At 40.5% G+C, this 23,195-nt stretch overlaps 2 protein-coding genes across 2 annotated transcripts in view; both read left to right on the top strand.

Moving 5' to 3' along the window:
• Positions 1 to 10,607, top strand: part of scyl2 (SCY1 like pseudokinase 2) — a 28,144-nt gene extending 17,537 nt beyond the window's left edge. The window contains exons 11-18 of the mRNA XM_080421430.1: positions 476 to 589; positions 2,240 to 2,372; positions 2,643 to 2,761; positions 3,136 to 3,236; positions 3,456 to 3,525; positions 4,306 to 4,383; positions 5,377 to 5,496; positions 5,793 to 10,607. Coding sequence (XP_080277556.1) covers positions 476 to 589; positions 2,240 to 2,372; positions 2,643 to 2,761; positions 3,136 to 3,236; positions 3,456 to 3,525; positions 4,306 to 4,383; positions 5,377 to 5,496; positions 5,793 to 6,407 — 1,350 coding nt within the window. The 3' untranslated portion in view covers positions 6,408 to 10,607. The remainder of the gene's footprint in view (positions 1 to 475; positions 590 to 2,239; positions 2,373 to 2,642; positions 2,762 to 3,135; positions 3,237 to 3,455; positions 3,526 to 4,305; positions 4,384 to 5,376; positions 5,497 to 5,792) is intronic.
• A 7,488-nt stretch (positions 10,608 to 18,095) lies between these two features.
• LOC308079423 (uncharacterized protein) lies at positions 18,096 to 22,875 on the top strand. The gene is made up of 4 exons (XM_080420899.1): positions 18,096 to 18,245; positions 19,122 to 19,215; positions 19,563 to 19,650; positions 21,916 to 22,875. Exons 1-4 carry the CDS (start codon positions 18,167 to 18,169, stop codon positions 22,639 to 22,641), a joined length of 987 nt encoding a protein of 328 aa, XP_080277025.1. The 5' UTR covers positions 18,096 to 18,166; the 3' UTR covers positions 22,642 to 22,875.
• Positions 22,876 to 23,195: the final 320 nt, after the last annotated feature.

Genomic DNA, 23,195 nt, shown 5'->3' with positions numbered 1-23,195 from the left:
TCGCGAGTCACAATTGACCCTAAAACCGAAATGAAGTAACAAAAAACGGGGGGAAAAGTACCGGAATCCGCCGAAATCCGCGCGCGCGCGAGGGGGGGCACTGCGGACCCTAGCCTTATTCAAAAACGTATTTGTGGACCTTCAAGATTTGTTGTTGAGTACCCCTGGTGTATACGTTGCTGGGGAAGTAGTCTTGTTGTTGTGAATACGGTACTGTATGTTGACCTCTTACATCATACCTGAGGGGTGTAAGAGGCAAATGGCCACCATGTGAAAATGGTCAATTTGAACAGAATATGTTCAAATAATATCTTGAGTATTGTGTAGTACGCAGCTAACTCAGTTTTGTAATTAATCTGTGTGTATTTTGAGTCTTGGAGCAATACATACTTTTCCGTGCAATTTAAAATCACCCGCACTGTCTTGTGCTACAGTGATGTCATATGTAACAGCATCATTTCCTGTTCCCTGCCAGGAGCTGTGTCTGAACATCATCCCGACGTTTGCCAACCTGATCGAGTATCCCTCCATGAAGAACGCCCTCATCCCGCGCATCAAATCAGCCTGCCTCCAGACCACCTCGCTAGCAGTCAGTGCCTCTTTCTATCCATCCAGCTTCAGTTTATTCTTTCATCCCTTCTTTCTCTGCTCTTCTCCAGCCGAGGGTTGGAGGTTAGTTAAACACCTATGCCCCAACAGGAAGTACTGTAAGTGCCGTCACACCAGCGGCGCGTATGCTGCGTAGGCCCCCCATCGTTCTCACTGGCTACACTGTCCTCCCTTTGGCTGGGTGGAGGTGACTTGCACCCGCTTGCAGCCAGTCTGTTTGCATTATGTATCTAGCTTGCTAGCCTGTTAACCTTAGCTAGCTTAACGTGCATGTCATCGACATGTACAGTGCAATTTGGAAAACGGGTGAAAGCCTATAGTGCGTGCCAACGCGTCGTCACCACGGGGGGCGTGTCATAGTAGCTGCAGACATACTGGTGGGGGGCAATGTTAAGTCAACCTGTTTATACCCCACAAAGATGTCCGCCGCTACCAAATGACACTTGTTGACGCCCCCTTCAGGATTTTTGGCACGCACTATAGCTAATAGCAACATTTGAACTGTTTTGAAAACGTGCTCCTATAATGATTTCCCCAGCATAGGGACGTCAGGATGAAAGCTGTCAACATACAAAACATGATGTGATTTTCCAAGTTTTCAATTTAAAGATTTCGGATGTAGAGGTTAAAGGGCAAGACCACTTTGGTAGAGGTTTGGGTTGTGTAGTTACCTTGCCATGATGTAACTCCAAAGGTGGACAAGAAATCAAAAGTAATCGCTCCATTGATTAGAAATTGATAATTCAAAAAAATATCATCCTCATTGACTTACATTGTAAGGTAAAACAGCTCTCAAAGTCACTCTTTTAGCACATAAACAAACGCAAACAAAGTTGATTCAGACAATATAGAACATCACCAAACCCAGTACTGTTTTTTTATTTTTATTTTTATTCTTGTTGATTTAGCAAATTTTATTAAGAAGAAAACCTGGACTGGATTCGCGGATCCGGATCCCGATCTTCAAATAGTAAAATCAGCAGGAAGTTAACATTTTTATTAAAAAAACAAACAGTACTGGGTTTGGTGATGTTCTATATTGTCTGAATCAGCTGTGTTTGTGTTCGTTTATGTGCTTAAAGAGTGACTTTGAGAGATGTTTTACCGTACAATGTAAGTCAATGAGGAGCACATTTTTTATTATCAATTTCTAATCAATGGAGCAATTATTTTTGATTTCTTGTCCACCTTTGGAGTTACATCATGGCAAGGTAAATACACAACCCAAACCTCTACCAAAGTGGTCTTGCCCTTTAAGTAATTTGTCTGTGTGACGTAGACCTCTGTTCCTCTCTACCTACCTTTCTCTTAGTCCTTCTTCCCTCTCTAAATGGTACAAAAATTTGCATTTATTTAGCGCCTTTCCCCAAGTGCTTTACAATGTGCATTATATTCACCCATTCACACACACAGTGGAAGAAACCAATGCAAACCACCAACCTGCGATCGTACCGATTCCAATTTCCAAGACCTCCCGACCCACTGCCGCCCCCCACCTCTTTATACTCACCTGCCTCTTTTGCTTTCCTGTGAACCATATGCCACCGTTTGACTGACTCTGTGACTGGAAAGTTAGTGGAGCTGTAAGCCGTAGACATTCTGACCTCTGTGTGCGTATGTGCGTGTACAGGTGCGGGTAAACTCCCTGGTGTGTCTGGGGAAGATTCTGGAGTATCTAGACAAGTGGTATGTCATCGACGAGATCCTGCCCTTCTTACAACAGATCCCCTCTAGAGAACCAGCTGTGCTCATGGGCATCCTGGGTAAGAAAAGAAGCGACTGTGTTAATTATTTATGAATTCTAACCTCCTGTTGTGCATCTTCATGTTGAGCATCTGACATAACACCCACCGGAGACAAGACTTCACACGCCTGGTTATGTCAGATGTTTCAACACAATAGAATGACAGGATTGAAGGTGAAAATTGTCAAAGCCAAAAATGACAGTGCTGTTGTTTTCCCTTTACTAACCTCAGTGAGACGGATATGAATGATCTATTAACATTGGTGTTTGGTTGATTAAATGTACCCAGGGATCTACAAGTGCACGTTCACCCACAAGAAACTGGGCATACCCAAAGAAAACCTCGCCTCTAAAACCCTGCCGCACCTCGTCTCTCTGAGTATAGACCACAACCTCAACCTTAATCAGGTACACACGCACACGCACGCACACGCACACACACACACACACACACACACACACACACACACACACACACTTCTCTCGCTCTAGGGCTGGGCAATATGTCAATATTTTGTCTATTAACATGGCAAAAATAATTACCATGTCTGATATCTGAAATCCATCAGAATATCACCAGCTGAAAATAACAGTTCTAGTTTGACTTCCTGTTAACATGTGGTCTAATGTGGTGACCATCAACTAGACAATCAAACATGATTTTTCCAGCCCTCCTGGTTCATAATAATTTCCCATATCACCAACCGTCTTTTCTTTCGTTTGAACTTTGAACCATGGATTGATCAATTAGATGGATTGAAGTGATTGCTGGTTTGTTTCAGTTCAATGCGTTCATGGTGGTGATCAGGGACATGCTGAGTCGTATGGAGGCCGAACACAAGACCAAGCTGGAGCAGTTGCACGCCATGCAGGAACAGCAGAGGTTTGTGTGTTCATTCATAATGTATCAATAAAGTACGGTAGAAAGGTTTGTGCTCTAAACCCAAGGCTTACCAAAGTTAAAGCCAGGTGCGAGAGGCCAGCAATGTGTAATTGCGTGATAGCTGTGTCACAAATTATGATCCGTGTATAAATGGCTGCTCATATACCATAGTTTGGATCCATTCAATAATATGGAGTTGCTTGTTCCCTTCCTCGATAGGAGCATGAACATCTCCAACCAAGGGAACCAGTCAGAGGAGAACAAGAGGACCCCCAGTCCAGGAAATCAGGTGAGAGGTCAATTCCTTCAGAGACACAAATAGGCTGTGACTGTTACAACTGTTAGATTTCACCTGTCACATGGCTGGCAGTGGCTAGAGAGGTCGTGTGGGGATTGGAAGTGCGAGCCTGTTCGACCCTAGCTCCTCCTGGCATTGTGTCCCAGTGTCCTTGAGCAAGACGCTGAACCTCTTAACTGCTCCCCCCTCTGCTGTCGGTGTGTGAATGTGTGTTTGAATGTGTGTGAACGCGAGGCATAAATATGCCTGTCACAATTATTACATAATCACCGAATTGCGATTATTTGACATTAGCATCAGAATCGTTTTCCATGCATCTGAAATGTTCATAAATATCCTAGATTAAAAAAAATAGCAGAAATAGCAGGTCTACAAGCTCACAGCATGTCACATTGCGATGCGTTGTGAGCTTGTAGATTGGCTATTTTTGGTATTTTAGAATTACAATTATATTATTAAATATATGGTCTGTTTTGGCCATAGTACATCATTTATTTAGATTATTGGTACAGGTCATTCTGTCATTTTATTATGTTATTTCTGCCCTGTGCGTTTTTTGTTTACAAAGCCTAAAAGGGAAACAGAAATGTAACTTTTATGTTCCAATCAAAGGCACAATTCAATCGTTACTCACAATTAATTGAAGGACAATTAATTGTCATGACAAGTTTGATGTGACAGACCTAGGCATACAGGATACTATGCTTCCAGTGCTCAGAAGAATAGCTATGACATCACTGTGCCAGACTGACGGCCTCTCTTTGCTTTCAGATTGACGACATCTTTGGCAGCACAGGAGTTAATGGGAAAGAGAATGGATCGTCAGCACCAGCCTCCCAACCAAATAGAGTATGGCAACTTCTTGTTTATTTCCTTATTTGCACAAATTTACAACAAAACAATAATGTAAATACTTCAATACTTGGAACCACATGAACTTGCATGCATCCCTATTCCGGGGCAAACATTCAGCTAAAATAGCCGATCTTCAAGCTCACAAAGTGTGAGCTTGTAGATCGGCTATTTTTGGTTTGGAGATTTGATTTTGAGGGGGAAAAGGAGTAACCTACAGTATACAGTTTAGGGTTTTTAAGTGGTTAAGAATGCACTCAAGAGGCCAAAAAAAGGGGGTTTGCTAAACAGCTCCACCTAGTGGATTAATTGGGGAGATAAATACAAAGAAAAGAAAGAAAAGTAGATCAAAAGAATAAGAATAAAAATGAAAAAAGACAAATGATACAAATACATATAGTTAAAAAAAAGCTGAAACAAATAAACAAGGTCATTCAAAATGAAAACCCATAGAGGAACAGCATCCTGATTCATGTATTAAATGTGGCCTAGAAACAGGAACATTAGTTCACTGCCTCTGGAGCTGCCCAAATATTAGGCCAGAAGACAAGATGACACCAATGGACTTGTATGACGAAAAGGTTGAATTAATAGCGTGTTTTGCTTTACATCGTGTAAGTGTGATTCACATTGCAACTGGGATTGTAGCAAATAAAGCCAACATGTGAATGCAGATTCAGACTGAATCTGTCTTTCTGAGCACCTCTCTCACTCACCTCTTATTGACCAAAACGTGTTAATACAACGAATAATTGTAGAGCATATCACTTAACATTAGGACATTGTTTTCAAGAGTAGATCACAGCAATGAGCTTGGCATGTCATATTCTTGCAGCAGAGGAAGCAAAGCGTGCACAATGAGGTTTTGCGTTCCATGTATAGAATCCAGCTAGATCATTTTGACTTTAGTTTTTGATGGCTCTTCTTTTAAAACATATAAAAGGTTTTGCTAGATCCGTCTGTCCTGCTGTGTGTCTTCTGTCTGTCCAGATGTCTCTGACTCTGGAGGAGAAGCAGCGTCTGGCCAAGGAACAGGAGCAGGCAGCTAAACTGAGGAACCAGCAACCCTTGAACCCCCAGTCGGTCAAACCAGCAACCAGCACCACACAGGTAACACAACATAACACACACACACCCACACACACCACACCACACACACACACTATATCGTCGCTGTCTTGTAGAAACCTGTTATCTCCATATTCTAACATTTTGTTTTTTCGTAAATTAATGCCCTACTTGATCATACTACAGCGTCACACAAAAGTATAAAAAGTAACAGTTCCACAAGCAGATAACGTCAGAAATTAAACGGGGCAGGAATGGGACTAAGCGCTCGATTATATACAGTACGTCACACAAGTTCATGTCACCTGACTGTCCATGTTACTTGTTTTGTGTGCCAGGCTAAGGATCTAACCAGCAGTCTTCTCAACAACATGACGTCTCTAAACAGCCTCTCATTGGCCAACACACCTCGACCGCCGCCCGTCCAGGGCAGCACCTTCCCCAGCTCCACCCCCATGGCCGGCTCCATGGCCCCCCAGGTCTCTAACGGCTTCAACTCGACCATGGGCTTCCAGGCGGGGGCCATGGGAATGGGCATGCGCCCCCCGGGCCCCGGCCTCTACGGGGGCATGGCCACCGCCACCAGCACCCCGAACTTCACTGCCCTCAGCCAGAGCCAAGGGCCCCCGGGACAGACGAACAAGGCCCACAACATGTCGGCCTTGGACAATCTTTTCAGCGGCAACACGCCCAAAGTCAGCCTCAACCAAATGGGCCCCAAGCCGGCCCCGGGAGCCGCCACCCCTTGGCTCAATCAGTATGGGTCAGCCCAGACCAATCAGACTGCACCGTTAAACATGGGAGGGGGGGTGCCCAGTGGGTTTGGGATGCAGGCCAATCCTTTTTTTAGTCCACAGAACTTTTCACAGCCCGCTCCGACCCCGGGTGTAAACCCAGGCGGGATCAAACAGAGCGCGTCTGTCAACAATGATCTCAAAGACTTATTTGGCTAAAAAGATATATATAATAATTTAACTAAAGTTACAGGATTCAAAAGATATTCTTTTAACTACTGTAGAGAGAAGAGCCTTGAATTCGTACAGAAAAAGACAGTGAATGTGGTGAAAAGAAAATAATCAATCGTCAATAGGGCGTTGCTGTATGTATTTTTGATCTTTTCTGATCTGAATCTCACTTTCAAAGCATTTGCACCCGTTGGCCTGTTAACTCGCACTCGCAACTTTGGCCTGTTAACTCGCACTCGCAACTTGCCCCTAATACCGCCCAACTCAACCTACTAAAAATTAGGGGAGTTGGAGGTTCTTACTCTATACTGTGTTCTTAACGATGCTGGCCTTTCCTACTCTTTCTACTGTTACAGATCTATGAGAAACATTTGGGGGTGTGCATACATCAAGCGTTGAGGTTAATTCCAGTGAAATTTTATCCTGGAAATTCTCTCGGGCTGTCCCCTCATTGTCCATTAATCGATTAATCAGTCGGTTTGGTCTTAGTCAACACTTTGTTCGTTGATTATTTGTTTTTATTTTTATCCCCCCCCCCTCTTCCCGCACACCTCTTGTAAACTCCAGATAACCCTTTAATTCTTCCAGTCTCTAACTTTAAATAGCCAGCAGCCATTCTGAAATAGTTAATTGCTCAACATCACCAAACTGAAAAGGCTGGTGACTCTGCATGATTGTATGTGGTAACCACAGTTTTACAAATGTATTAATTGGATCAACAAATTCCTATGACCATTAGTCGACTAATAATTGATTTAGTCGGGGACAGCCCTAGAGTGACCTTTTTTTAACCACTTTCAACCTAGCGTCCCAACTTTAGGCATGTCATTAAATGTCGAATGAATTTGAAGACATTTTTGCCACATGACACCGTCGTACGACGAAGTATAAATCAGGTTTCGGTGGTTAACGGTTGCTCTCATTTCAGCCGGTTGGGACTGCTTGACTGCGTGTCTGCGGGTCAGCTTCATGTGATTTAGGAAGAGCTGAAACCTCTGGGGTGAGGACAGGGTGCAGTGGGTGGTACTGTAGCCGTAGCTAGAGTCCAGCTGATATATCGGTCATTATTTGACTTTTTTTTTTACAACATCGGTATCCGCAATTATGCAGCCGTGTGTCCTGAATTTTAACCACTTTCAACCGGTTGCCCCTATTTTTGGCATGGCATTATAGGCAAACATTTTAAATATATATATTATTTTCCAAAATTATCCAATCTACAAGCTCACAACGCGTCGCAATGTGATGCATTGTGGGCTTGGAGATCAGCTATTTTTGAATATTTTTGAATAGTGCTTAAAGTGGATAAATAAAATAAAGTTCAGTTTATGTGTAATGTTTTATTCTATAAAAAATATATTTGTGTTAAATTTGTATTACATATACTTTGCTTATTAGTTAAAGGTTCTCAAATAGAAACTTTAATCAAAAAAATAATAATCAAATTCGCAAGTATACAAGCTCAACATGTTGTGCGCTTGTAGATTGGCTTTTAAATAATTTAGAAATTGTTTTGAACATTTCTTTTAAAATGGGGCGAACAACTTTTCAATAGTTGTGCCCCCAGACATCTAATATCTATATCTATATCTATCTAATTGTTAGATATGTTGGATATCCATGAAATCGTTAGATAGACTGTAGATATTCATCTATTTCTTTGGCGACTCATGCGAGACTACTCACCACCACGTCGCACTCATCAAGGAGCGAGTTCTGTGAACACGAGGCCTGCATTCCTTTCAAATGACAAACTTTTTTAGGTTGCTTTGTGAAAGACAGAGGTTTTCATAGCCGCGGGAAGATGTTTTAGGGTACGGGTGCTGTATGCGCGCACATGCACGCACGCGCACGTGCGAAAATGTGCGGTTATTTGCGGTTATTTTCCGTTTTTTAAAACCTTTTTTGGGGGGTTTTGTTACTTTAATTCGGTTGCTTCGGTTCCAGAACACATATTGCACTAAACCCCCCCCCCAAATAACGACCAACATCAAACAAAAATGTTTTTAATAATTTTATTTATTATTATTTTATTATTTTCAGGGGGTGCTGCAGCACCCCCAGCACCCCTACTTCCCGCGGTACTGGAGTTTTTTTGTAATCGACTGGTCAATGAAGTCGGCGGTCACTTCGGAATACTGTGTCTGTTTGTTATGTCTGTTTTCTCTGTGAAGGGGGAGGGATCACAGCCATTTCACATCACTTGAATGGCTACAGGGACGTACTGTATCATTACAGGAATACAGGATGTTGGTGTAATGGTACTGTAGTTGGATGTATGAAGTCGGTCTGACAGCAGTGTCTGTCTCCTCGTGACCTTCTGAAGCACGGCTGGAGATCTTGGACCATACACACTGCTTAGACCTTAAACCTGATAAATATCGTTGCTGTCGGGCAGAAACCTCTTTCTATTTATATTTTAACTTTTTGTGTTTTTTCGTAAGTTAATGCCCTACTTGATCATACCACAGCGTCACTTAAAAAGTATCAGATCCGCAAGCTTGAAACGCGGCGCGAAGCGACGCGTTTTGAGCTTGTAGATCTGCTACTTTTGAATTTTAATCCTGAAAAGTAACAGTTTTGGTTTCTACCCGACAGAGACGATATATATACTTTGTCGTATGACGTATTGCTCACCAAAACACTTACACATAGATTGCCTATTTCCGGTGAGCAACACATACGACCAAGTATATTATGAGGCATTAGGCTGTTGTGCCTTATATGGCAACATATTTAGCTTTTCTACGGCAAGGTTTTACAAATGCAAAACTAGTGTCTAATTTTGATGTTTCTCCCCCTCATGGAGCATTTCACGTCCTGAAGTTGTCTTTTTGTTGCATGTTACTGAACTGACCACAGAAAATAGAATGATCGATCTTTTCCACTGATTATTATTAATGACTCGATGACCAATGTTTATGAATTCATCTCACTCATCACTTGACTTGCTATGATAATGCAAACTTTTTTTTTAATGGATCATTCAGTGAATCAAATGATGTGTACAATGAAGAAACTGGTAGTCTTTTATATATTTTGAGTTGAGCACTTTTCAGCTTATGGGGGACCTTTGCTGTTGATATACTATGAAGTTATTTAAAAAGCAGTGCTCTGTGCGGGCCTTGGTATTTTTTTTATGTTCTTGTGATAGTGACAGAGGCCTTAGAGTGGCGTGCAATAATCTTTATGGCTGGGCAAGGGCAACGTGGGGTGTGATTTGATTGGCTCCGGTGGCCTTCTGTTTTTTTCTTTTTTTTTTTCTTCAGTTGCACTGACCTAGTAAATCAATGGGTTGGTAAGATTTACAACACGGTAAAATCAATCTGGACATTTATTTGAATTGTGTGTTTTTACCTCTTTAAACCTGGCGTCCCAATTTTGTGCATGTCATTATCTTACGAAAAGTTTTTTTTTTCTTAGATAGCAGATCGGCAGTTTTTGCAGTACGAGACTCACAGGGGTTAAGATGCATCTTGTATTTGTCCTGTAATACCGATGGGGAGATCTGTTAACATGCTGAAGTATCTCGCTGCTTTGGACTGGAGGGAATTTTTCTGGATTCAATAACGTCACCTAGGTTCTGCACTTGGCCTGCATGGCATTGTCTCGTAAATTATAAACCACTAGAACCTTAGCGCCCATATCCTGGGGAGAACATTCAGTAAAAATAGCAGATCTATAAGCTGGTGATGCATTGCGTACAATAGATCTGCTATTTTTGGTGAAGAGATTTTGTATAGAGAGGAGAAATGTTGGGGGCCTAGTATAGACCCCTGGGAAACATTGTCAATAAAATATAGGGTTTAAGTGGTTAAAGGCCCACCCTTTAAGTTCTACTCTTTTTCGTCCCATTGGTCAAGCAAGACCTCAAAGTAATTTCTTATTGGATGAATGTAGTTTTCCCTCTGCTGTGAGCGTCCCACTTAATATTTGAGAATATATTCATATCACAGAATGGATTTTTTCCCTAATTATTCTTTTTTTTTTCATGCATCATACATCCTGGTCAGACTCCAAAGCATAAAACCTATTCTTATACAAGAGTTCTGGTCGTTTGTATACTACTGCTGTCATATAATGTGTAGTGTGGACTCTATGAACCTTGTAATGTGTGTTTTAAGGTGATCTGAGGTGATTCAGTGAAAATCTGTACATATATGAAAAATACACAATCTAATATTCTCAGTGTGTGTGGTCTTTATTTGTGTGGTACAGTTCAATAGTACAGTACAGTACAATATATATATATATATATATAGTGCAGTTATAGAAAAAACATATGCAGTACTCATGACTTTTTTTTTCTGGGTCTCCAAATCAATGGAAGGCGTTGTTGCGGGCAGCCTTATGTAGCATCAGGAAGTCTTGTCAGACTAGTAAAATAAGTTATTATGGCGCCCCAGGTGGACATAAATCTGCCTGGTGACCCTCGTAAATCAAATGTAATTTTCTCAAATTTCAAGTATAACATTACATCCTTCAGCCAAAGATCTGGTTTGGGGCAAATGGAGATTTCCACTCTAGGAGGATTTTCCTCCGTGCCAGCAGTGTTAGAAAGGCAATACCATTATGAGTCAGTTCTTTGGGCTGTACCCCAAAGATGGCAGTTACAGGGATAATGTTAAACATTTGTGATAAGTGTCTAAATATGATAACACAATAACTCTCCAGTTGAGGACAAGACCAAAACATGGGTTAAATTTGCCGGGGATGTATGACATTTGTCACAGCTATCATCCACAGTAGGGTATATTCTAGACAGTTTGGCTTTGCTATAGTGAGTGCAGTGTAAAGAGTTTCAGTTCAGTTGTATCAAGCTACGCCGAGGACACAAGGTACTGCCATTCCCTCGAATCTGAGCTTGATTCCAAATATCATCTGTGATGGAGTCCCCAAGTTCCCCCTCCCAGCCTGATCTAATTCCATCCAGAGAGGTGACCCTTAAAGAGGAGTTAATGTTATAAATAAAAGACATGAGCCCCTTTACCTGCCTGGGAGCATCTAAAATAGACTCCACTCCTGATCTGGGGGGAATATTAGGGAATGAGGGATTATATGTTTTAACAAAATTGCGAATTTGAAAGTATCTCAGCGGGTGTGAGTTTGGGAGTTCATATTTAGTTGCCAATTCCCCAAAGTTATCAAAGATGCCATCAATGTATAGATCCTTTAATTTAGAAAGTCCCAGCCCATGCCACAAAAGAGTAGCTTGGATCTGTCCTTGCCGGGGCAAATAGGTGGTTATCATATAGGACTATAGAGCGATAGTTCACGAAGGCCAAAGAAGGTTCTGAATATGGACCATATCTGCAGAGTGCTCAAAACAATGGGATTGGAAGAATGCTGATTAGGAGAAATGGGTAAGTTAGTAGTAATTAAGGCCAATAGAGAAGTATTGGGACAAGAATTGGCTTACATTTTACACCAATCCAGATCAGGGTTGTGGGCCCAGCAAGTAATTTTAGAGATATTAGCAGCCTAATAATAAAACTTCAGATTTGGAAGGGCGAGACCACAGTCAACTCCAGATCTTTGTTTGTAGGTATTCCTTCTTTATTCTTGGAGGTTTACCTCCCCATATAAATGATGAGAATAATGAATCTAGTTTACAAAAGAAGGATCAGGGGATTAAAACAGGGAGAGCTTGAAATAAATACAGAAAGCGGGGCAGAACATTCATCTTAATACAATTTACTCTCCCGAGTCCCTGCCAAAGATATATTGATAATTCCCTACATATCTATGTAGGTCCAATTTAAGTTTATCAACAAGAGGTAAAAAGATATCTCTAAACAGATCATTTAGAGTCCTACAGATGTGTACCCCAGATATTTAAAACAAAATAGTTTTTTTAAACATACAGTACAAGGCAGTTTAACCACTTTCAACCTGGTTGTGCCTATTTGGGGCATATATGCGAACATCAAAAGTTGTGAAAATAGATCTAGATATAGGCGTTTTTATGGTCTCAATTGAATCATTGGTCACAATTGTTCACAATGGGGGGGTTGGGTCACGTGGTGTGGGTGATACGTCATGGTCAGACGGAACTAGTAGTAAAATCAGCTGTTCACCTGCGTGGGAATTTATGAATGAAAGAAAGGAATGGGGAACTTTCTCTTCGCTTTATGATTTTGACAATGCCTTGACGATCCCTGTGATGGCTGTTTTTACTCTTTTGGGATCCCGTTACATGAACTGTTTTTTAACTTTAATAAAGTAACCAAAACACGCCTATAGCATAGCTAGGCTACTCTGGAAGTGACAGCCAGGAGAACATGACTTATTGACAGCAGTGCGTCCGCAAGTTTACGTTTTTCCTAGCCTGATTATCAGACTGAAGCTGCATTGAGCTTCAGTCCACTCAGAGAGTGGGCGGGGTCTATGGTATGGAACCAGGCTACGTTTTTCCACGACATAGCCTCTCGGTAGCCTCGCGTGGCCAGACAATATCACACGACACACTGCGTGGATATATTATACCCCTAATATACCCCTAGATATTATTACCCCTAATCTGCCTAGGGCTAAAGTGCGATGCAATTTTGCAAAGGCAGATTCGTCTGGAACCAGGCTAGCCTCTCGGCGACTAAAAGTTTGTTTGATAGACCGCATTCAGTAGTGTAAAGTAACTAAGTACATTTACTCAAGTTACGTACTTAAGTACAATTTTGATGTACCTTTACTTTACTGGAGTATTTCCAATGTTCTGCTCCACTACATCTCAGACAAATGTTGTACTTTTTACTCCACTACTTACTAGTTTACTTTTTAGATTTTGATTATTATACAAAACACAATAATCACTTCAGCCCTATATTTATTTCGGACATTTGAAAGATCTACAAGCTCACAATGGTCACTATTGTGAGCTTGTAGATCGGCTATTTTCAAAAGATTTTTTAAATACATTTTGAACTTGTGAAACGAGACATATTCGGCATAATAATGGGTAGACTACTTTCAACTTTTGGACTTAGCTAAATAAATATATTTTTAAACCAATACCTTACTCAAGTACATGTTGAATTCCGGACTTACTTGTTTCTACATTGCAGTATTGATACTTTTCCTTAATTAAAACAATTGAGTAGCCTATACTTATTCCACCGTATGTCAGACATGGACTATTTATTTATTTATTGCATTATGGCGCGTAGACGCAGGCGCACTGTTGTCAAAACAAAGCTTTGTAATCAGAGTCCGGTCCAGCAGCAGGTGTGTTCATTCGTGAAATGATGTAGGAGACATGTACATGACGTCATGTTGATTATAATTTGTATTCATATGTTTTTAGGCTATTTTGGACGACAAGTTTGGCCGTATACAGAACAGAGCCAATACTTCAGTCACACATATATATGTCTGATAGACCTATAATATTACCGAGGAGGAACGCCGCCAATGTTTCAGATATGATATTACTGAGGAGGAAACGCCACAATGTTTCAGATATAATATATTACCGAGGACGGAGGAACGCCACTATGTTTAAATTCAGTCCCTGTCCCCACACACTCTGACTCTGGAGCCTGAGGGACCTTGAAGAAGACAAGGGGACATGTCTGTCACCTAAGTCTCAGGTAGAATTTAATATTTGTTTTGTCTGTTTAAAAGGTTCAAAGCCTCTGTGGTAACAGTAACAGGCTAGCATGGTGGAAGAAGTAGGCTACTCACATGTTCTACTTGTATCAATAATACCGCCATAAGTGAAAGTCCTGTATTAAAAATGTACTTGAGTAAAAGTACAAAAGTATTGGCATCAAAATACACTTAAGAGTACCAAAAGTAAAAGTACTCATATGCAGAATTGTGTATTGGCTATTTTCAAATTAAGTATAGCCTATATAGTGCTGAAGTGGTTAGTGTATGTTTTGTAATAATAATCTAAATCTAGTAACTAGTAATTCACATTTTCAAATAATTGTAGTGGAGTAAAAGTACAATATGTGTCTCTGAGATGTAGTGGAGTGGAAGTAAAAGTATTGAAAATTGGAAATACTCAAGTAAAGTAAAACTACATCACAATGGTACTTAAGTACAGTACTTGAGTAAATGTACTTTACGTTACACCACTGGCCTATAGCCTTTAAACCTACAACAACAGGGAATGGTGGCATTTAGTGAAACGTCATGGATAAATGAATGTCCTCCTGAGTCCTGTCACAGTCTCAGGTATACTGTAATATTTGGTGTGTGTTTTAAAAGGTCCAGAGGCTCGACCTACAACAACAAAGTAAAGAATGTCGGCATGGAGGAAGGCCTCATGGCCTTGAGCAACTTGTCTTGTCTGGACCGGAGGCTGGACGGAGCATCACCTGGTTGTTGTGGGAGAACGTTCTCTGAAGACCAAGAGGACCAACGCTTCAACACATGAATGAAGAGGGGACACACTACAACAAACCTTTGAAATGGACAAGATGTTTTCATCAATGAATGGCTGGAGGATGATGCAGTGCACCTCCAAGAGTGAAGTCAGCCTTCAGCTACTGATGAGTGAGTCAATTGTCTTGTTTTCTAGAGCACACACACACACACACACACACACACACACACACACACACACACACACACACACACACACTGATGGCTTCCTTGGTGGCCGCTGTGTCATCAAATACTTGCTGACTGTACCACTCGCTGTAGTGGATGAACTGTGACGCTGGTTATGATGTGTTCAAAAGGCCCAACATTGATATAGCTTCATGTCTGACAGACATAACAGGGGTTGACACTAACGGTTGCCTGACTATTATAGGGTATTTATGAAGAACAATGCTACCTTTTTACAACTAGCTGTTGCACTCATTCTGTTTTTTCAAAGTGACTGTTGCCACTCTGCAGCTATCAATTGGATTTCACATGAATTTGTTCTACAAGCGCAAATTTTACCTATCATTTTATAATGGAAAATTTACTTTTCGGGCAAGTGTGCATGACCTTTGAGCAATTAGAACATGACCTGTACTTGCCCAACGGGCAAATGCCTCTGAGACCTTAGTGTCAACCTCTGCATAATGTGTGTGTCTCTCTCTCACACACACACACACACACACACACACACACACACACACACACACACACACACACACACACACACACACACACACACACACACACACACACACACACACACACACACTGTGTTTAATGTGTGGCCGCCGCCGCCGTGCCATCATCACTCCTGTACCGCTCGCTGTAGTGGATGATGCTGCCTCTTGATGGAACTGTGATGTCATATGAATATGATTTCTATTTTGTGATGATGTGTTCAAAAGGCCCAACATGGATATAGATATGTCTGACTTTGTGTCATCCTTGCCTGTTTTAATCCATAGGCCTTGCAATATTTGTTGAAATTGTGATGTTTGTTGCTCTGTGCACACACACACACACACACACACACACACACACACACACACACACACACACACACACACACACACACACACACACACACACACACACACACACACACACACACACACACACACACACACACACAAATAATTATATTGCACAATAACTGTATGTAACAGATGAGCCTAAGGCTCCAGTTCTTGGCCCAGCTCATACAGAAATATACTGTACAGATTTAGCATGGATTTGAAATAGATCCTATATGACAAATACACAAGGCTAGAGAGCACAGCTACCAATGCAGTGTCTTCATGTAGATTAGAAGATCTACTTGCATCAGTCTTAAGTAGTCCTATTAACATACAAGTCATATTATATTTAGTGAAATGATTTACATTAACACTACAGAGAGCTGTCATATTTTTGCAGCAGGACCCTGATGATGTGGCGACGACAGAATGAAATGTGTGGTTCAATGAATATACCAAATGATTATTAGTGATATTCATTCAAATTAGTCAATTTCTACCTATTTTCTCAAGCACTCAGATACTGTAGTACTACTATTCATTCATGATTCACTGGTAATGATGGCATATCTGTTTGTCTACTGCCCCCTGGTGGCACAACGTGTAAAAGGCACAAACCAACTTGGTATAGCAATGGCTGCAGAATGTAGCTCCATATATTTCATATAATGTGTATGTTGTTTGTAAGCTAAATAAGGCTCTTCCATGAGTTAAAATCCTCAGTCTACAATATGATTTAGGTCTGGTTTATATGGTTTATATAATGTGCCTATGCAATTTATTAGGGGAGCTTGATTGTGTGAGTTGAAAATTAATATAGGCTGTGTTTGTGTGTTGGTAAAAAGAAACAGATTTTTGTTAAAGAGGGGAAGATACCAAATACATTTAAAAACAAACCAATTAATCAACAGCATATAGCCTACACCCTACATACTGAAACTACTGCTTTGTAAACCCATCTGAATCTCGAGCTGCAATTAGTCTGTTTTATATCAAATATTTGTTTCTCTCCTGTTAGTGTTTAGCCTATACATCTTTGATTAAGTGTTTGATTACTCACAATTCACACACAGTACGTTTCACATAAGCTACACAATACGTTTCACATGCACAGCTATTGGCCTTAAAGTTTTTAATTGGTTTATATTTGTGGAAGACTTCACAAAGGTGGGGATATGAATGCAAAAATCATGAATTGCTCAAAATGGCGCACAGATCGCATGAACACGACACTCAAGATACAGCAGGGTTTCTCAAAGTGGGTGCCGTGATGCAAGTCCAGGGGTGCCGCAGGATAGTTTGATAATATTTGAATTTGATCAATATCCCTTCAGTTTAACCACTTAGACCCTTTATACTTATTACTTGCACTGTACTTGGTGCATTCTTTTTCAATCTACACCAAATCTCTTAAAAAATAGACGATCTACAAGCTCACAACATGTTGTGAGCTTGTAGATCGGCTATTCTTGGCGAATGTTCCCCCCAGAATAGGGATACTGGGGTTCAAGTGGTTAAATGTCAAGTATAAAGTTATTTTCAATCTGTCATTATGGAAACTCTCAAGTTTTCCTCATGACATGCTGCATAATAGGGGGAAATATTTACATATTTACACACCGTAATATGACATAAATGTAAGGTGCTATAAAGTAACAATGTAATTCAGGGGTGCTGTGGATGAAAACATTATTTACAGGGGGTGCCCTGACCTCAAAATGTTTGAGAACCACCAGTGATGGAAAAAGTACTCAAATGTTTTACTTAAGTAAAAGTATCAATACTGCAATGTAGAAGTACTCTGTTACAAGTAAAAGTCCAGAATTCTAAATTTACTTGATTAAAAGTACAAAAGTATTGGCATCAAAATGTACTTTAAGTACCAAAAGTAAAAGTACTAAAAGTACTAGAAGTAGTTAATGTATGTTTCATAATATCATAATTTATATCTGAAAAGTAACTAGTAACTAAAGTTTTCAAATAATTGTAGTGGAGTAAAAGTACAATATTTGCCTCTCTGAGATGTAGTGGAGTAGAAGTAAAATGATTGGAAATTGGAAATACTCAAGTAAAGCACAAATACCTCAAAATTCTACTTAAGTACAGTACTTACTACTTAAGTAACTTTACTTAGTTAATAGTTACTTTACACCACTGAGAACCACTGAGAAAAATTTACCTTCAAATGGAAATGCCCCAGTCCTACAGGTGGCGGCAGAGAGCGTCATAGCGTTTGCCTTAAAAGCTAATGAAGAAGAACAGAGCTCCCTATGAAGGAGGAACACAAGCAGCCTTTTCTTGTAAAGTACACTTCTCCTGTCTCCTACAACGTCAAGGAAATATTAAAATAAAACAATGGAAGACACAGACCACGACCACGCGTATACCCACACCACATATGATGCATTTAACCCCGTGGAGTACACATATAAGTGTAAGTATTTCATCATTGTTTTGGACACATGTTGACGTACTTGGCTCACTTGCTAGTATAGCTACTGTAGCAAGTGGCCTTGAAAGAATGACGTATTATTTAGCGGTGGAGAAAGTACTCGCATTTTTTACTTGAGTAAAAGTATCAATGCTGCAACGTAGAAATACTCTGTTACAAAGTAAAAGTCCGTAATAAAAAATGTACTTGAGTAAAAATACGAAAAGTATTGGTATCAAAATGTACTTAAAGTACCAAAAGTAGAAAGTGCTCATTATGCAGAATGTCCCATTTCACAAGTTCAAAATGTATAAAAATCTTTTGAAAATAGCAGATCTACAAGCTCACAATGCATCACATGGCGAGGCATTGATGAGCTTGTAGATCGGCTATTTTCGAATGGCCGAAATATATTTAGGGCTGAAGTGGTTAATGTATGTTTTGTAATAATAATAATAATAATAATAATAATAATAATAATAATAATAATCTAGAGCTGCAAAGTAACTTGTAACTATAAAAGCTGTCAAATTATTGTAGTGGAGTAAAAAGTACAATATTTGCCTCTGAGATGTAGTGGAGTAGAAGTAAAAGTATTGGAAATAAATACTGAAGAAAGTAAAAATACCTCAAAATTGTACTTAAGTACAGTACATGGGTAAATGTGCTTATTTACTTTACACCACTGATTATAATTTAACTTGATTCTATGGATTTGGATTTTTATTTCCATCTATGTTTCATTTGTACAGTACTATTTATCTAAAGCATATGTTCCATGTTAATCTCTTGTTCATCCATTTACACAAAATCTCCTTTTGGCACAATAACTTGTTCCCCCATGTGTTGTTCTAATTCCAATGTTCTCTTTTCTCACAGTGAGTCAGAGGGAAGTTCAAGACTTTGTCAGACTGAGAGTTTCAAACAAATTCCTTTTTTCTGGAAGGAGAAATTCTTGCCCATTGGCATGGAGGTACAATAGGACAATACAATTATTAGTTGTTAATATATTTGGAAATTAATAATGTGGACAAGAATACTGTTGCACGATAGATCACAATTGTAATTCCATAACTTTTTCAGATTAAAGAACCATTATTTATTACATAGTTTATGTATAGGCCTATTTGATATTAGTTTTGTTTCCTTATTTTTTATTTATTTATTTAATACTCCTGTTAACTCTTATTTAAAATGCAACTGCAATTTGTGAGTAGCTTGCACAAACAAATTCACACACTCCTTTACACCTGTTTAAACGTGTGAAGTTGAGTTCACCTGGAGTGAACCTTGTACTAACTTATTGTTTATTTGTTGCAGAACACTACTGAAACATATGGGGTTGCAGCAAAAGATGACCCACAGTCAGGCAGCCAAGAAATGGGAAAACCTGAAGAGGAAATATAAGGTACTAGTGCTATACTACTGCTACCACCACCACCACCACCACCACCACCACCCGCACCACCACCACAACCACTGCAACTACCACTACTAGTACTACTACAACTATTGCCCACATTGCACCCATTTAAAACGTCCTGCATTGGTTGCCTCTTAGTTGCATAATACATTTTAAGATCCTTTTTATTGGGTTTTAAATCATTAACCACTTAAGCCAGGCTTGTCAAACTCATTTTGGGGTCTGGGCCTCATTGGTAAAAAATGTACTTGAGGTGGGCAGACTGGGCACGCAGACACGGAGACACGCATGCGCGCTCATGCACATTCAGTTATACATCATTGTTTTTCATCATTGTTTGTCTCAGTCACTTTAAAAATATATATTATGAAGATTATATATAAATTAATTATTAATTAATTAATTACACGTCCCACTGGAAGGACCCCGGGGCAGACCAAGGACCAGATGGGGGGGATTACATCTCCACACTGGCCTGGGAACCAGTGGCGTACCCACCATAGAGGCAAGGCAGGCGGCCGCCTGCCCAAATAAATTCTCGCCACCCCTAGAAAATAAAGCAGGCTAAAAGTCTGACAGACAGCGGCCGTCATTCACGCGGGCAGGCAGCCAATCACTACCTTATCCATTCAGCAGAGCGACCCTCGCCTATAGTGATGCAAAGCATGTATGCCATTGTCTTCATGGGGTACTAGGAGTGCCAGGAGTGGGGGTCTGGGCCATCAGTGTTGTTGTGTTGTTAACTTGTTTCCCCCAAGATTTTCCCCCGAGTACCCCCCCCCCCCTTCGGAGGGGGGGTATCTCGCCTGCCCTAAATGTAATTTCTGGGAACGCCACTGGGAACGCCTCGGGATCTGTTGCCCCGTGACCCGGCTCCGGATAAGCGGTTGAAGATGGATGGATGGATTATTAAAAAATTATAAATATTTTCAGTAAATAGCTACAGTACACAACACTTTTATGCAGGCCTACTTTCAGCAATGAAACTCAGACAATGAAGTTGTTTAATCTTTTTTATTGAAGTGACATGCACAATAATGAAAATTCAGAAAATGTCAATGAATCAAAATAATGACACTCAATGCTTTTTATTGCCATTTTACCAGTAAAAGCTCAGGTCAAAACAACATCCTTTTTTTAAACTTCTTGCTTCCAGACACCTGACATCTCTTTGCTTTAACTAACCTATCAACATCAGGGACCAGGTTCTGAGCAGTAGTAACTTTCATAATGTCTTTTAGGTCTCCATGTGTCAACTGTGAGCGCAGTTTGGATTTGTTGATGTTCATTACAGAAAAAGCCTGCTAACAATGTTGTGCCAAACATACTGAGGATCTTTGAGGCAAACATTTAAAATATTTTAAATACAGGATATTATTTTCAGTTATTAATAAACTCATCACACTGTCCAAAGTACATAAGATAGATTTATTTTGATTCAAGGTTTACAGACTGATTCATTGATAGCAGATAACTAATAGACTTTTGGCCTATTATCCTCTCTAATGTTGTCTCAATGTGACCTAAAAGGTCATAGTTCAAGTTTAGACAGAAGTGAAATATGTGAGGAGTTGGGAGAGACAATATGTTGACTATTTGAACAAGGACAACATCCTTTAATATTTGATACAGAAATCCAATATGAACAAGGACAACATCCTTTAATATTTGATACAGAAATCCAATATTATTATGTCTTTTGGTAGATCATTCCACATTTTGGTGGCAACATAGTAGAACGCATTTTTTTTACCCATGTTTGAGACAAATTCTGGGGGAACAAGGACAGATGATCTCCTTCTGGTGTTATGCCCATGGGCATCACTCACTCTAGAGAAGTATCTAGTGTTCTTGCATGGATGTGTGTGTGCACTACATTTCTGTCCTATAACCTCTGCCCTCTTTTAATCTCTATCTCTGTGTGTCTATGTGGAATCCACACTTGTGAGGCTCTCTTAAGACACTGTATGTATGGATTCATGTCTCGCCTGGATGAGTCCCGGAACAGTATTATTGAGGATATAGTCAATCCTGGGAAGAGCTGTCTCCGGTACTCGTCCAGGCTGCGTAAACACTGGAGAGTCAGCCTCTATGTATGATTTTATGTTTTTTATAATGTCTCGTTATCTATTTGTTGTGTGATATTTGTATGTACTCTATGGATTGAATCTGTCCTGCCACCAGCTGCTGATGACAACTGAATGTCCCCTTGTGGAATGATTAAAGTTGTTCCTTTTATATTTTGTTTAGGATTTGAAGAGCCCTCCACTTGGGGTGAAGGTCTTCCCCGACAAATGGCCTCATTTCACCCTGCTGGACGACGCCATGACGGGTCGTCTAGACGGCAGCGCTCCCGTCCTGAAGGCCGTTCCTCACGACAACACAGACTCCTTACCCGCCTCCTCCAGTCACAAGAGGAAGCAGATCTCCATCACGGCTTCAGCCTCGCCCGCTTTGACGGAGGACAGGACCGAGGTCGACGTCGTTCTCAACGGAGACAACGAGGAGGAGGAGGAGGAGGAGGAGCGGGCACGGAGAGGAAGCAACAAGGACATGGAAGACGCCATGCACGAGTTGGAGAGCGAGAGGGCCCTGTTAGAAAGCGAGAGAGCGATGGTGGAGAGCGAGAGACAGGTGCTGGAGAGGGAAAAGCAGGTCCTGGAAAGAGAGAGGGTGATGCTGGAGAGAGAGTTTGCCATGCTGGACCGGGAGCGAGCCTCGGTGGAGAGAGAGAAGGCCACGCTGGAGAGAGAGAAGGCTATGATGGAGAGGGAGAAGACCATGTTGGAGAAGGACAGAGGTGCCGTCGCCACAGATCGCTTGTCCCTGCAGCGAGACAGAAGCTGCCTGGAAAGACAGGAAAAGACGATAGAGAAGACGGCAGGTTGTGAGGAAGACAAAACCAAAGACTGCAAGACCATGGACAGGAAGGAGCGCTTTCTCATGTTGTTTGAAAATCTTATCGAGAATTTCTGACTAACCTAAAACATGTAAATTGTGTTTCATAAGTTGTGAGAATCAGACCTATTAGCTGAAGATGACAGGGCGTACAAGTATTTTCAATAAACACATGGCCATTGAATAATTCATGACTGCTGAAGGTCACTGTTGTTCATGTAAAGATAGTGTGTTTAAAGCTACAATCTTTAATGTCCTATCCCAACAAATGGGGTAATTTCAACGATTATAGTACCGGATTACAGTAAAGATGGCAGCGCATCTAGTGTCTTATTCAAATATATTCAAAATATTCTGAGAATGGTTTCAGACTTAAAAAGTTTGTAGACATTTTCAAGCAAATCATAATAATGTACATTACATGTACTGTATGTACCTCAAAAATAAGCTGTCAATGAAAACGTTAAGCCACTCTCTCTTTGGAGAGGTCATCAGAACAACTTTATTCAATTGTGGTAATTCCATACAGAGCACACAATAGCAAGCTATAAATCATTATTATTCTTAACCCCATCACATTCAACAACATCCCCACCCCACCCCCCCCTCCTCAAATCAAAAAATTATAATCT

Source organism: Gymnoscopelus braueri (assembly GCF_963280865.1).
Source record: "Gymnoscopelus braueri genome assembly, chromosome: 23".
NCBI classification, from domain to species: Eukaryota; Metazoa; Chordata; class Actinopteri; order Myctophiformes; family Myctophidae; genus Gymnoscopelus; species Gymnoscopelus braueri.
Note: the sequence above shows the minus strand (reverse complement) of the source record. Positions and strands in the feature narration are given on the sequence as shown.

Bases quoted from the DNA above. Each gene is read 5' to 3' on its own strand.
- LOC308079423 (XM_080420899.1), top strand. From the start codon at position 18,167: ATGGAAGACACAGACCACGACCACGCGTATACCCACACCACATATGAT. The intron at 19,216-19,562 runs GTACAATAGGAC...TATTTGTTGCAG, and splicing joins TCTTGCCCATTGGCATGGAG to AACACTACTGAAACATATGG. The intron at 19,651-21,915 runs GTACTAGTGCTA...TATTTTGTTTAG, and splicing joins ACCTGAAGAGGAAATATAAG to GATTTGAAGAGCCCTCCACT.